This window comes from Ranitomeya imitator, chromosome 2, assembly GCF_032444005.1.
Source record: "Ranitomeya imitator isolate aRanImi1 chromosome 2, aRanImi1.pri, whole genome shotgun sequence".
Taxonomy (NCBI): Eukaryota; Metazoa; Chordata; class Amphibia; order Anura; family Dendrobatidae; genus Ranitomeya; species Ranitomeya imitator.
In genome coordinates, this window is record NC_091283.1 from 817,115,681 (window position 1) to 817,132,723 (window position 17,043).

General features: G+C 40.4%; 1 protein-coding gene across 37 annotated transcripts in view; it reads left to right on the forward strand.

Moving 5' to 3' along the window:
- The window catches only part of EBF3 (EBF transcription factor 3), a 202,748-nt gene that overhangs the window by 112,617 nt on the left and 73,088 nt on the right, over positions 1–17,043 (forward strand). For all 37 annotated transcript variants that reach the window (XR_011318539.1, XR_011318541.1, XR_011318540.1 and 34 more), the window contains exon 7: positions 12,492–12,573. Coding sequence is in view for 33 of the 37 variants with exons in the window: in XM_069753926.1 (XP_069610027.1) it covers positions 12,492–12,573 (82 nt within the window). In the remaining 4 variants the exon portion in view is untranslated. The remainder of the gene's footprint in view (positions 1–12,491; positions 12,574–17,043) is intronic.

Genomic DNA, 17,043 nt, shown 5'->3' on the forward strand with positions numbered 1-17,043 from the left:
ACTCCTGTGTTCTCTATGGGAGCCACTGCCAATCTTTTCTGGCAGCAACTCTTGTCCTGGAAAACAAATGGATCAGCTGTTGAAAATCCAATAGGTCAGATCCTTTTCTCCTCCGACATCATCTGTCCGGAGAGTCAGGAGGCCTCTATACATACTAGACTGTCAGTCAATACCACTGATATATTAACGAGTTTGGGTGACTTTAATGTGTATGAGGGGTTTAGGCTTCAAAGAGAGAAGTAATTGATGTATCCAATTGCCCATTTTCTCCTCTCTTTTTCATAATGATGCTGTGTATGTGGGAATTGGAGTCATTTGCAACACTTATTAAAGGGATGGGGTAAACTTGAGTTCAGGTGTCCCTTTCCTATGTGTCTTGTTGCAGTCGCTGGTGCTCTTGCATTAGTCTCCATGTTGTAGACGCCACTTACAGCCAGCTGGAAAGTGAATGGATAAATACAAGTCCTTCTTTCTAGACAATGTGACCGTGTTTCCATTTCTTGCTACATAGTTTCCCAGCAATGTACTTCTTAGAAACAAATGCAGCAGCTTCTGGTACAAGATACATTCACTGATTATTAAATGCAGCCCTCGCTCATTTTCATAAACATGGCTGTGAGGCAGAGGTGCGTTCTCTTAGGGAATTAAAAAGACACATGCCCCAACTTGCCATTTTATTATTAGTGGCATCTGCTTCTCCATCAATTACGGTACATGCTTCATACAGTCTGGTAAGGGGAGCAATCTCTACATGTAAACAAAGGGCCGCAGTCTGGGGGGGAGAGGTGAGCTGGGGGCTGAGCTGCACCAAGGTGTTTGGTGGGATGGAGCCGAAAATGAATATTTTACAGCTCAGATGGCAGGAAAGAAAAAAGGAAAATGGATAGCAAAGAAAAAGATTGAGGTTTTGGGATTATTTGTTCCTATATTATATAGATAGATAAATAGACAAATAATAGATAGATGATAGATAGATAGATGATATAGATAGATAGATAGATAATAGATAATAGATAATAGATGTTAGATAGATAGATAGATAATAGATAGATAATAGATAGATAGATGATAGATAGATAGATAGATGATAGATAGATAGATAATAGATAATAGATGATAGATAATAGATAGATAATAGATAGATAGATGATAGATAGATAGATGATAGATAGATAGATAATAGATAGATAATAGATAGATAGATAGATAGATAATAGATAGATAATAGATAGATAATAGATAGATAGATAGATAGATAATAGATAGATAATAGATAGATAATAGATAATAGATAGATAATAGATAGATAATAGATAGATAAATAATAGATAGATGATAGATAGATAGATAGATAGATAATAGATAGATGATAGATAGATAGATAGATAGATGATAGATAGATAATAGATAGATAGATGATATAGATAGATAGATAATAGATAGATAATAGATAGATAGATAGATAGATAGATAGATAGATAGATAGATAGATAATAGATAAATAATAGATAATAGATAGATGATAGATAGATAATAGATAGATAAATAATAGATAGATGATAGATAGATAGATAGATAGATAGATAATAGATAGATAATAGATAGATAGATAATAGATAGATAGATGATAGATAGATAGATGATAGATAGATAGATAGATAGATAGATAGATGATAGATAGATAGATAGATAGATAATAGATAGATAGATGATATAGATAGATAGATAATAGATAGATAATAGATAGATAATAGATAGATAGATAGATAGATAGATAATAGATAAATAATAGATAATAGATAGATGATAGATAGATAGATAGATAAATAATAGATAGATGATAGATAGATAGATAGATAGATAATAGATAGATAATAGATAGATAATAGATAGATAAATAATAGATAATAGATAGACAGAGATTTAGATATGTAAATGATTTCACATATAAACATGTACAGATATATACATTCATAAACATAGAGCACCGTATAGATACAGACATATGGAGGCACTGGTGGACATAGACAGAAGAGTCTCACTGTGAAAGAACAGTATTTGGGTCCTTTGGAGTCCAATAACTCATCATAAGGCACAATTCCAACCGTTTTGGAGCTGGTGGTGGCCCCATTACCTTTTGGGCCCTTGTGCGGCTGCGTCAGTTGCACCAATGGTATGTTCGCCCCTGCATGTATGAATACGCAAAAGATATAAAAAATATACCTGCACATATACTCAAAAAAATACAGATATATTAATAGATGCATACACATACATGGACACAATATATAAAACATGTACACATAAACATAGACACAAATATACTGTGAGCACAGACTAAACATATGCACACACACTGTACACACACTGAACACACACATACTGTACGCACACTGTACACACATACTGTTCACACATACTGTACACACATACTGCACACACACTACACACATACTGTACACACACTGTACACACATACTGCACACACCCTCTACACACATACTGTACACACACTGTACACACACATACTGTACACACATACTGTACACACACTGCACACACACTACACACATACTGTACACACACTGTACACACATACTGCACACACCCTCTACACACATACTGTACACACACTGTACAAACATACTGTACACACACTGTACACACACATACTGTACACACATACTGTACACACACTGTACACACATACTGCACACACATACTGCACACACACTCTACACACATACTGTACACACAATGTACACACATACTGCACACACACTCTACATACATACTGTACACACACTGTACACACACATACTGTACACACATACTGTACACACAAACTGCACATACACTCTACACACATACTGTACACACAATGTACACACATACTGCACACACCCTCTACACACATACTGTACACACACTGTACACACACATACTGTACACACATACTGTACACACAAACTGCACATACACTCTACACACATACTGTACACACATACTGCACACACACTACACACATACTGTACACACACTGTACACACATACTCCACACACCCTCTACACACAAACTGTACACACACTGTACACACACATACTGTACACACATACTGTACACACAAACTGCACATACACTCTACACACATACTGTACACACAATGTACACACATACTGCACACACACTCTACATACATACTGTACACACTGTACACACACATACTGTACACACATACTGTACACACAAACTGCACATACACTCTACACACATACTGTACACACAATGTACACACATACTGCACACACCCTCTACACACATACTGTACACACACTGTACACACACATACTGTACACACATACTGTACACACAAACTGCACATACACTCTACACACATACTGTACACACATACTGCACACACACTCTACATACATACTGTACACACACTGTACACACATACTGCACACACCCTCTACACACATACTGTACGCACACTGTACACACATACTGTACACACACTGTACACACACATACTGTACACACATACTGTACACACATACTGTACACACACTGTACACACATACTGCACACACATACTGCACACACACTCTACACACATACTGTACACACACTGTACACACATACTGCACACACATACTGCACACACACTCTACACACATACTGTACACACACTGTACACACGTACTGCACACACACTGTACACACATAGTGTACACGCACTGTTCACACACATACTGTACACATATACTGTAAACACACATGCTGTACATACACACTGCACACACATGCTGTACACACACTGTACACACATACTGTACACATATACTGTACATGGACTGTACAAACACATACTGTACACAGATACTGTACACACATACTGTACACACATACTGTACATATATAGACACACATACTGTACACAGATACTGTACACACACATACTGTACACCCACTGTATACACATACTGCGCACACACTCTACACATACTGTACATGCACTGTTCACACACATACTGTACACACACATGCTGCACACACACTGTACACACATACTGTACACATATATTGTACATGGACTGTACACACACATACTGTACACAGATACTGTACACACACATACTGTACATATAGACACACATACTGTACACATATACTGTACACATACATGCTGTACACACACACTGTACACACACACTGTACACACACACTGTACACACATACTCTAAATATATAGACACACACATACTGTACACATGCTGCACACACACATACTGTACATATATATAGACACACACATACTGTACATTTATAAACACACATACTGTACACACATACTATACACATGCTGCACACACATACTGTACACACACATACTGTAGATATAGACACAGATACTGTACACACACATACTGTACACACATACTGTACACACATACTGTACATATATAGACACACACATACTGTACACATGCTGCACACACACATAGTGTACACACATACTGTACATATAGACCCACATACTGTACACAGATAATGTACACACACATACTGTACACATACTGCACACACACATACTGTACATATAGACCCACATACTGTACACAGATACTGTACACACATACTGTACATATATAGACACACACATACTGTACACATGCTGCACACACACATAGTGCACACACACATACTGTACATATAGACCCACATACTGTACACAGATAATGTACACACACATACTGTACACATACTGCACACACACATACTGTACATATAGACCCACATACTGTACACAGATACTGTACACACATACTGTACATATATAGACACACACATACTGTACACATGCTGCACACACACATACTGTACACACACATACTGTACATATAGACCCACATACTGTACACAGATAATGTACACACACATACTGTACACATACTGCACACACACATACTGTACATATAGACCCACATACTGTACACAGATACTGTACACACATACTGTACATATATAGACACACACATACTGTACACATGCTGCACACACACATACTGTACACACACATACTGTACATATAGACCCACATACTGTACACATACTGTACACATACTGTGCACACACATGCTGTACATATATAGACACACACATACTGTACACATGCTGTACACACATACTGTACATACTGTATATAGACACACACATACTGTACACATAGTGTACACACATGCTGTACATATATAAACACACACATACTGTACATATATATAAACACACACATACACATATATATGCACTTGTAGAGACAGATAAGTATTAACCCTTGCACACCAGCACATGGAGAGCCGCACTTATATATACACAAATATACACGGCCCGTTGTGGTGAACTTTGTATCGTTCTCTTCTGAAGCCTCTTCTTTGCGTTCACACTTGGTCATAGTCTCACCATTCAGGGTCTAGAGATGCAACAAATCAGGGCCGTATTTCAAGCCTGATTTATTCTACCTACTGTGAAAGATTATGACTCTTTGGGGAAATATATCCAGGGTCGGGGAATTAGTGTACATAATGGTCATTGTGATAATGGGCCAACAGATGCAGCAGCAAACACACTGTACGCAATTACGGTAATGCACTAATGGCAGGTTAGCATTTGTATCGCCTTCACCTCCACCCAGTCACAAATCCATGTTTAGGACTAATATAGAGTTTATTGGTGTTAGAGCCAAAGATTTTCTGACACGAGTTTTTTTTCTTTTTTTTTTTTCTTTTTTTCCTTTCCTGCTCATAACAAGAGCATTAAATCCTTTGTGTACCGGGGTCTGGGAAAGAGATATGTAAAGGCGGTTGTCAGATATTTTCTAAGAAAAAGCCAATTAAAGGGTAATAGAGCAAAGGATGAGAATTACCATTTGACTTGAAAGAGTGAATCTATTCGACTCCTGTCTCATGCTCCAACAATGGAATTACCACTCAATGAATAAGCATGTCTTAAGCAGGTCTTACAATTAACTCTTCCATTGCCAGAGGGTCTTATTGTGATTATATAAAGTAGCTCGCTGCCATATTACAGGTCAGAAGACATGACAGAACAGCAAATTAACAAAAGAACTTAGGTCCCGTAAGCAAATAAGTCTTATAGCAACGGACTGATCTGACCACCTGGTGCCGTACAGTAAGATCAACCTTCAAGTAAAGGAGCGGATGCTGACATGTGTCATATTTGACTAATTAATACCCCTACATTAATTTTTATCTAGTAAATGGTTCTATCTAGTAATGTCTATGAAAAGTAGTAACTAGTAATACCAAGGCAAAAGTAATATGTAGTTAAGCCATGTCCTAAGTCAAGTGATACCTAGTAATACCTTGGACCAAGTAGTATCCAGTAATACCTAGGCCGAAGTGGTATTTATAGTGTCCAGGCTCAAGAAGTATCGTAATTAATAATGCCTAGTAATAAGGAGTATCTAGTGATATACTGGCCCGAACAATAACTAGTAATGCCTAAGCTACTTCCAACAGGTGGCTCTATAGAGTTTAAGTCCTCTTTTTCTCAGAAGAGGCAATTTGCATAAGCTCAAGTAGTAATTTGTAATGTCTAGGCCTAAGTGGTATCTAGTGGTACCCTCGGATCAGTAATATCTAGTAATGCTGAGGTTCAAGTGCAATTAGTAATGCCTAAGTAGTTTCTAGCAATACCAAGGCCCAAGTAATATCTAGTAATGTTTAGACTCAAGTAGTAATTAGTAATGCCTAGACCTAAGTAGTATATAATGATACTGTCCAAGTAATATCTAGTAATGCCTGGGCCTAAGTAGTATATAATAATACCGAGGTCCAAGTAATATCTAGTAATGCCTGGGCCTAAGTAGTATATAATGATACCGAGTTCCAAGTAATATGTAGTAAAGTAAAGCCTAGGTTCAAGTAGTAATTAGCAATGTCTAGGCTTAAGTTCTATCCAGTGATACCCAGGCTCAAATAATATCTAGCAATGACTATGCCTAATAATATCTAGTGATACCAAGGCCCTAACAATACACGAAACAACAAGCATTTGTTTGCATCCTAATGACCAATGCCTAGGCCTAAGTTCTATCTAGTGATACCCAGGCTCAAGTAATATCTACTAATGCCTAGGCCCAAGGAATTTCTAGTAACATCTAGGCCTAAAGGTACCTTCACACATAACGATATTGTTAACGATATCGTTGCTATTTGTGACGTAGCAACGATATCGTTAATGAAATCGTTCTGTGTGACAGCGACCAACGATCAGGCCCCTGCTGGGAGATCGTTGGTCGCTGAATAAAGTCCAGAACTTTATTTCGTCGCTGGACTCCCTGGAGACATCGCTGGATCGGCGTGTGTGACACCGATCCAGCGATGTCTTCACTGGTAACCAGGGTAAACATCGGGTAACTAAGCGCAGGGCCGCGCTTAGTAACCCGATGTTTACCCTGGTTACCATGCTAAAAGTAAAAAAAAACAAACACTAGATACTTACCTAACGCTGTCTGTCCTCCTGCGCTGCGCTCTGCACTCCTCCTGTACTGTCTGTGAGCCGGAAAGCAGAGCGGTGACGTCACCGCTCTGCTTTCCGGCTCACAGACAGTACAGGAGGAGTGCAGAGAAGCAGAGCGCAGCGCTGGAGGACAGACGGCTGTAGGTAAGTATGTAGTGTTTTTTTTTTTTTTACTTTTAGCATGGTATCCAGGGTAAACATCGGGTTACTAAGCGCGGCCCTGCGCTTAGTTACCCGATGTTTACCCTGGTTACCGGCATCGTTGGTCGCTGGAGAGCGGTCTGTGTGACAGCTCTCCAGCGACCAAACAGCGACGCTGCAGCGATCCGGATCGTTATCGGTATCGCTGCAGCGTCGCTTATGTGAAGGGGCCTTAAGTAATGTGTAGTGATAACCAGGCCCAAGTAATATCTAGTAATGCCTAGGCCTAAGTAGTATCTAATGATATTGAATACCAAGTATTATGTAGCAATGCCTAGGCTCCAGTAGAAATTAGCAATGCCTAGGCCTGTCGTATATAGTGATACCGAAGCCCAAATAATATCTGGTAATGTCTATGCATAACTAGTAATTAGTAATGTCTAGGCCTAAGTTTTATATAGTGATACCCAGGCTCAAGTAATATCTAGTAATGCCTAGGCCTAAGTAGTAATTAGTGCCTTAGTAGGTACTTAGTAGCCTAAAGGTACCGTCACACTGAGCAACTTTGCAACGAGAACGACAACAATCCGTGAGGTTGCAGCGTCCTGGATAGCGATCTCGTTGTGTTTGACACGCAGCAGCGATCTGGATCCCGCTGTGCCATCGCTGGTCGGAGCTAGAAGGCCAGAACTTTTATCGGCATGTATCGTCATGTTTGACATCAAAAGCAACGACGCCAACAACGTTTTACATGGAGCTAACTACCAGCGAGAACGATAAGTCGCCGTTACGTCACTGGATCGCTCCTGCATCGTTCTGGAGTTGCTGTGTTTGACGTCTCTACAGCGACCTAAACAGCGACGCTCCAGCGATCTAGTTTAGGTCGGCTCATTGTCTATACCGCTGCAGAATCGCTGAGTGTGACGGTACCTTTACTAGTGATACCAAGGTCCTAACAATATGCAGCAATGTTTGGGCCATGCTACAAGTCAACCACTGAAACAAGCATTGATAAGGATTCATTTGCATCTTAATGGCGAATACCAAGGCCTAAGTTCTATCCTAATACCAAGTTCTATCTAGTGATACTCAGGCTCAAGTAATACCAAGGCCAAAGTAATATCTAGTAACGCCTAGGCCTAAGTAGTGTGTAGTGATAACCAGGCTCAAGAAATATCTAGTAACGCCTAGGCTCAAGTATTAATTAGTAACGCCTAGGCCTAAGGGTACCGTCACACAGTGGCACTTTGATCGCTAGGACGGCACGATCCGTGACGTTCCAGCGATATCATTACGATCTCGCTGTGTCTGACACGCTACTGCAATCAGGGACCCCGCTGAGAATCGTATGTCATAGCAGATCGTCTGAAACTTTATTTCATCGCTGGATCTCCCGCTGACATCACTGAATCGGTGTGTGTGACGCCGATTCAGCGATATCTTCACTGGTAACCAGGGTAAACATCGGGTTACTAAGCGCAGGGCCGCGCTTAGTAACCCGATGTTTACCCTGGTTACCAGCGTAAACGTTAAAAAAACAAACACTACATACTCACCTTCAGCTGTCTGTCTCCGGCGCTCTGCTTCTCTGCACTCCTCCTGCATTAAGGGTACCGTCACACAGTGGCACTTTGATCGCTAGGACGGCACGATCCGTGACGTTCCAGCGATATCGTTACGATCTCGCTGTGTCTGACGCGCTACTGCAATCAGGGACCCCGCTGAGAATCGTACATCGTAGCAGATCGTCTGAAACTTTCTTTCGTCGCTGAATCTCCCGCTGTCATCGCTGAATCGGCGTGTGTGATGCCGATTCAGCGATGTCTTCACTGGTAACCAGGGTAAACATCGGGTTACTAAGCGCAGGGCTGCGCTTAGTAACCCGATGTTTACCCTGGTTACCAGCGTAAACGTAAAAAAAACAAACATTACATACTTACCTTCAGCTGTCTGTCCCCGGCGCTCTGCTTCTCTGCACTCCTCCTGCATCCTGTGTCAGCGCCGGCCAGCCAGAAAGCACAGCAGTGACGTCACCGATCTGCTTTACGGCTGACCGGCGCTGACAGTGCAGAGGGAAGCAGAGCGCCGGAGGACAGACACGGAATGTAAGTATGTAATGTTTTTTTTTTTTTACGTTTACGCTGGTAACCAGGGTAAACATCGGGTTACTAAGCGCGGCCCTGCGCTTAGTAACCCAATGTTTACCCTGGTTACCCGGGGACTTCGGCATCGTTGGTCGCTGGAGAGCTGCCTGTGTGACAGCTCTCCAGCGACCAAACAGCGACGCTGCAGCGATCGACATCGTTGTCGTATCGCTGCAGCGTCGTTTCAGTGTGACGGTACCCTAAGTAGTATCTAACATTACTGAAGACCAAGTATTAATTAGTAACGCCTAGGCCTAATAGTATCTAGTGATACCAAGGCCCTAAGGGTACCGTCACACAGTGCAATTTTCATCGCTACAACGGTACGATCCGTGACGCTCCAGCATAGTAACAATATCGCTCCAGCGTCGTAGACTGCTGTCACACTTTGCAATCTACGACGCTGGAGCGATAATTTCATGACGTATGTGCGATGTAGAAGCCGTTGGTTACTATGCGCACATCGTATACGATATATGTTACACCATGCGATCATGCCGCCACAGCGGGACACTAGACGACGAAAGAAAGTTTCAAACGATCTGCTACGACGTACGATTCTCAGCGGGGTCCCTGATCGCAGGAGCGTGTCAGACACTGCGATATCGTAACTATATCGCTCGAACGTCACGAATCGTGCCGTCGTAGCGATCAAAATTGCACTGTGTGACGGTACCCTAACAATATCTAGCACTGAAACGAGTATTGATAAGGATTCATTTGCATCCTAATGACTTTCCCTGATTGCAGAAGATCATGGACCTGTTTATGAGATAAGTGGATCTTCACAATAGCTTGTAAGCGGTGTATAAACCGATTATAAGAGGGTGAATCATGGCCGCAGGCCTAATGTATGGAGAGGTTCATGTCACTTATAAGTGGTTTAAAATGCTTGCAGATTTTTTTTTTCCCTTCTAAGAGCCGGTAACATGATTTAATCAGATCGCACCATGGCTTGTTCCTTGCATAAGGCAGGGGCTTAAGAGCAGACACATTTGCAGATGAACCGCTTTTACTAGCTTCTCGGAGACATGACATTTGTTCAGCAGATTAGCCAGGTTGTAATGTGCGGCATAATTGCACTGTGCGGATGTCCCAGAAGTGAAAACCTAATTGCTTGACAGGACTATAACTTTGAGGCACGTCCTCACCTTGTTAGGTCCTTTTTCTGATGCAGTTCAAATGAAGTCTGGCCGCAGGTGTGCCTAATTTACCTCGCAACAGAACGTGCGCTGTGTAATTGCAGGGTAGTAGTTAGGGGAAATTGGTGGGTGGAATATCAAGTGACTTACTGTACGCTGATGGCATATGGGTGTTTTTGTGCCATTGTTAGGGCAGATGAGCAGAGGTTTGCTTTGAAATATATTATCGGAAAACTGTACAATATGGAAAAACAGATTTTGCTTCATCGACCGTAACAATTCTGCTCTGTACGCAACGCAGACACTTTGCAATATTTACATTTTATTAATAATCATGTTTACATCCATTTGCTATTTTAATCCTCTATCTGGAATTCCCTATCAAAAAATGTCTAACATATTTTCTTTGGAAATTTTTGTGGTCCTGGAAGTGTCGTAATTGCGGAAACGTTGTGATATTATAAATAATGTATGACTACTACTTATTTGAGGGAGTCTTAAAAAGGTTGCCCAGAATGAGAAAAACAAAGACAGTCTTACTTTTGTCCTTTAAAATCATAATTTTTATTTCTACAGCGCCTTTTGCTATTTCTGATATTACGATTCTGCTTCATTTATTTTCCAATACCAGACATGGTCATTAGACAAAAATGGTGCTGTTTATGTAAAAAACAAAAAAGGCTGGTACGCCATTTTTATGACAATGAAATAATATGATGCCAGCAAAATCAAAAAAAAAATTGAAGAATTTTGGGAAGGAAAAAGTCATAGTTCTAAGAACTCTTAAATGAGTCGTCCACTACTTGGTCAACCCCTTATTCAATAGTTAATTCCCCAGTGTTACCAGGGTAAAATAACAGATGTCTCCTGGCATTGGATCTCCCTTGGCTCATGTGATTGTATGCCACGTGAGCCCTGCAGTAGTCAGTGGTCTCTAATGAATGGATTCGCTTACACTTCCTTCGTATAAACTATGGACTTACGAAGGAAGTGTGAGAACTGGAGCCGATTCGTGGCCGCTGATTGGCTGCTATACTTGCACGTCATGGCAATATCACATAATCCCTGCCATTCCCGGCGCTGTTATCGCTGGAACAGTGCCGGTACAGGAGGCATCTGTTATTTTCATTTTACCCTTGGGTATATACTATTTAAGAAAGGGTTGTCTGAGTAGTGGACAATACCAATAAGGAGTCCATACATTGAGTTGGCCAAACCTGATGACTTTGCCAGGACACACCGAAGACCACCTGAGTCTACATTGATCGATGATGTGGGAAGTGAAGGGATCAGTTATGTTAAATTTCAATGCCTGATCCTTTCTTTCATCGGGGTGATAAGCATTTGTGAAGTTGAGCGAATCGGATGAATGGCGGTTGGCTCAATTGGAATTTTGCCGACAATGTTTCCGTCACTGAAATCTAAATCTCAATTTTATGAAAATAGAACTCTGATCATTATGTTTGACATTTTTGTGTTCCGCGTCACTTAAGGTTTTCCTTCTCTCTCTTTCCTTAGATTCTTCCTAAAGTTTTTCCTCAAGTGTAATCAGAACTGCCTGAAGAATGCAGGGAATCCGAGAGATATGCGACGATTCCAGGTACTCTGATGGAGATGGCCCGTTGCTGTGACATGTGACAACTTTCCTGTAGATGTAAACGTGACGGCATTTGACATGTCATGACTGATCTGACCAGTTTGGGCAGGATAGGATGTCAGCCTTTTGACCTATTGGTATAAACCAACAAATGTTCATTTTCATAGTAAAAAAAAAAGAATCCAATCTGCCATCTTAAATATTATATTAATGTTTAGTCTTCAAATATAAACATAACTATCCAAAAAAAGTTTCAATTCAGTTGGGTTCTAATTCACTAACTTTATCTCTATTGGCATAAAATGATCCAAAAATTGTCTTGGTTCTCAGAATTCGATTAGTTGGTAACTTCGGCTAACACACATTGGTTGGCTCATTGGTGTTATTGATGAGTCGTCTGATTGATTGATACAATTAGATAGAAATAATATTAGGTGATACCAAGTCTCTAATTTTCTGATGTACAGTAGGTAAAGGCTTACCACAAGATTGAAGATATACATACACGTTACATTAATTTTTAGTCCTTACCTGGTGATTTAGTTGGAACCAGTCAACCATCAACAATGTTTGTGCATATGCAATGTGGGGGTTAAATATGTCTCAAGAGTTCCTGGTGAAGACGACAAAAGAATAGAAGGTCCACTCAAGCAGTGCACCTGTATATTCTGCTCAGAGATCATTAAGATCTTTTAGGAAGATTAAGCTCTTTAGTTCTGAATTAGCGCTCCTTAAGATTAACCTAAAAGACAAAAAAGGTCTATTGAGAACAGACAAAGGCCAGTGGAATACTTTGCTTGTGATAAGGGAGCTGACACCACTGCAGGACCAAAGTATTGTCCATTACCCACTGTTCACAATATACTTATATAATTATATAAGTAATATATATAATATATATATATATATTACTTAAGCTTTCAATCCTATGAGTAATACAATTAAATAATTACATGACCATTGGCTTTAGACCAATGGAATTCGCTCCAAAAATGCATAATTGGTACCTCAATGACCAATTTCATGCCATAAATCTATGTACTATTGAGATTCTCTTACTTCTATTAGACACTTTTACCTGTCTTACAGACAAGCCAATATTCCCTGGGAAAAAAATATGTAAATTATCTCTCCCAGAAAGAAGAAAACCAATAAATGGCAGTAGAGGGACAGGTTTCTTCCTTCTGGGTGGGAGCTATTGTGCATTGCTAGGTATAACACATATTCTTGATATGAATTCTTTGATACTAAAAATTGCGGGAAGAATACCAATAGCTGGCACTAGAAGGACAGCTTTAATCTATCTGGAGGAGAGCTCATTTGCATTTCTAGCAATGTAACTAGTTCTTGATGCAGAACTTTGAGCTTAAAAGTAAAACGACTGGAGGTTTGGAGAAAGAAGGGAGAAAACCAATAGGGGCACTAGAGAGACAGTGTTCTGCCTTCTGTAAGAGAGGTAATTTGCATTTCAAGCTACGTAACATATTATTGATATGAAACTTGGAGCCTGATACTAAAAACTGCTGGACGAGCTGAGAAAAGATGGGAAGAAGGAAGAAAACCAATAGGTGGCACTTTGTAAACAGTTTTCTTCATTATGGGGGAGAGCTCAGTTAAATTTTAGCTATGTAATATATTCCTGAAAAGGAACTTGGAACCTGATACCAAAAACTTCTGTTTGAGCTGAGAATAAAGGAATGGAAGAAGGAAAGAAAACCAACAGGTGGTACCATTAAGACAGTTTTCTTCCTTCTGGAGGAGAGCTAATTTGCATTTTTATCTATGTAACATATACTTGATATGGAACTTGGAACCGAAAAATGAAGAATGTTGGAGGTGTGGAAAAAAGAGGATGAGAAGAAGGAATGAAACCAAAAGTCGCCACTAGGGAGACAGCTATCTTCCTTCTGGAGGAGAGCTAATTTTCATTTCTTGCTATGTAAGATATTTTTTATATGGAATTTGGAACTTAAAAGTCAATACTACCGGAGGGGTGGAGAAAAGCGGCACAAGAAGAAGGAAAAAAACTAGTAGGTAGTACTAGGAGAGTAGTTTTCTTCCTTTTGGAGGAGAGCTATTTTGCATTCTCAGCAATATAACATATTCTTGATGTGGGACTCGGAACCTGATACTAAAAACTGCTGGAGGAGCTGAGAAAAGGGGACAGAGCTAGTATTAGGAAATGGAATTCACTTTAGAATTTCCTTTGACACTCCCTTTTCCATTATACACCATGTAGTTAGTATTAATATGTTTGTAGGCCAATCTAGGTGTAGAAATCTAAAATAACTGACTAACGTACGCCACAGGTTTACCTTTAATATGACATTGAAGAAAATAAATAAATAACAGACAGCGCCCAGAAAAATAGTGTTTACCCATATGAGCGCCTACAATAAATCACATTTATTGTCCACATCATGCATGGAGACATCTGTTTTACGCTTTAGGTTTTATTCCCTGTCCGTATTCATATATCTTACAGTTAGGACTTCTTTAAAAAAAAAAAAATTATAGGAAAAAAAAAATCCCATCCTTCACAACACTTCAGCGAACTTCCATTTCTCATGGTTCTCAGCTTCAAGTGCCACCGGTAATATTGATCCATGGGAGCTGAGCAGAAGGTCAAGCCTGGGATGACTAAAAGTCTCCTCTTTGTCTTCCCGATAACTGCGAGAAGCATCACTCAAAAGATGATTCTGTGGTCAACGCTGGGACTCCTGACTGGTTACTGAATGACAACGCTGGATCTCTCCAGCTCATTTTCCTTACCTTAATTTCCAATTGTGTTATGCAGCACAATCCTACATTTAGCCTCCGCGAGTCTATAATATCGAGGTACCAACCCCATAGAGTTAATATAGAACAAATGTCTTTTTTTTTGTTCTTCCACTGAACTGTTATTGTCCCTTGGCGACTGACCTATATATAAATTGACACAGCAAAGACAGTCGTGTTTTCTCCCCGGCATTTTTTTTTTCTTTTCTCTTGCCCGTGTGTTTCAGACAGTGTGGAGTGGAGGAGGACTGAAACGCGCTGGCACTTTAGTATGGAAAGCAGGCATCCTGTATTTTGTACGGCATGTAATTCACTATAGCAACGCTGAACAGAGTCTCCTGACCTCTCTCAAATCTTCAGCTTGACTTACGATTCTCGTTTTTTAGTTATTTTTTTATTTCCCTTTCGACTTTTAATTAGGTACTTGTTCCAGATAAATTCCTTCCTCGCATAAATAGAAAAAAAGGATAAATGGAGAAATAATATCAATGACTTCCAGACTAATCTGCCCTTGTCAAAATGCAATTCACCATGTAGGCTGGTAAAGAAATGCATATTGCAAGCTGCGGGGGTCGACAAGATGGCCATAGGTGTTGTTCCAGCTCTCAAAATTGTGCCATTCCTTTAATCTAACACCATAGATAATCCGTCCTTCTTGAGTATCAGAAACAAACATTAAGAAAAAAGTTGACCTTAAAGAGCTTGTTAAGAATTTCCTTTTACAAAAACAGCGCCCCCTTTGTCTACACGTTGTGTATGGTATTGCAGCTCTGCCCTATTTACTTCAGTGGACCTGAGTTGCAGTGCAAGGCAAAGTGGCGTTGTTTATGGAAAAAGATAGCCATGTTTTTCGAACTTTGGGGAACCTTTTTAAAGAAGATCTGTCACTTGCCATAAAAATGTAATCTTATTTTAGGCTACTTTAACACTAGCGTCGTACGACGCACGTCGCAATGCGACGTTGCGACGTACCGATGCACACTGTGAAACCGCCGCACAACGGGGGCAGCGGATGCAGTTTTTCAACACATCCGCTGCCCCATTCTGAGCTGCGGGGAGGAGAAGGCGGAGTTCCGGCCGCGCATGCACGGTCGGAAATGGCGGACACGACGCACCAGAAAACGTTACAAGCAACGTTTTTTGGTGCCGACGCAACACGACGCAACCATCGCACGACGGTTGCGACGTGTGGCAATGCGTCGCAATGCATCGCTAATACAAGCCTATGGAGAAAAAACGCATCCTGCAGACAACTTTGCAGGATGCGTTTTTCCTGCAAAACGACGCATTGCGACGGAGGCCAAACGACGCTAGTGTGAAAGTAGCCTTAATCTGGTCTAAAAGTTGCTGCTCTCTTGAATCTGGAGTCATTTTTCTTTTGTTTCTGCGCCTCTCCATTCCTGAGATACGGCCCTCCTTTCTCTGTGTATAAATTGAGTATTTTAGCCAATTGGGTGTGGTCCTTAAGAAGACATCCGGAAATGTCCACGCCAACTTGACTTAAAAGACCACATTTACAAACAGGGAAAATGGGGTCATATCTCATGAACAGAAAGGCGTAGGAACAAAAGAAAAACGACGCCGGAATCAGGAGAATGGCGGCATTTATGCTAGGCCAAGATATTAGATATTTATTATAAGTAATGGCTCCCCTTTAAAAAGGCTAAAATTTACATATCAATTAAAAATGTGTCA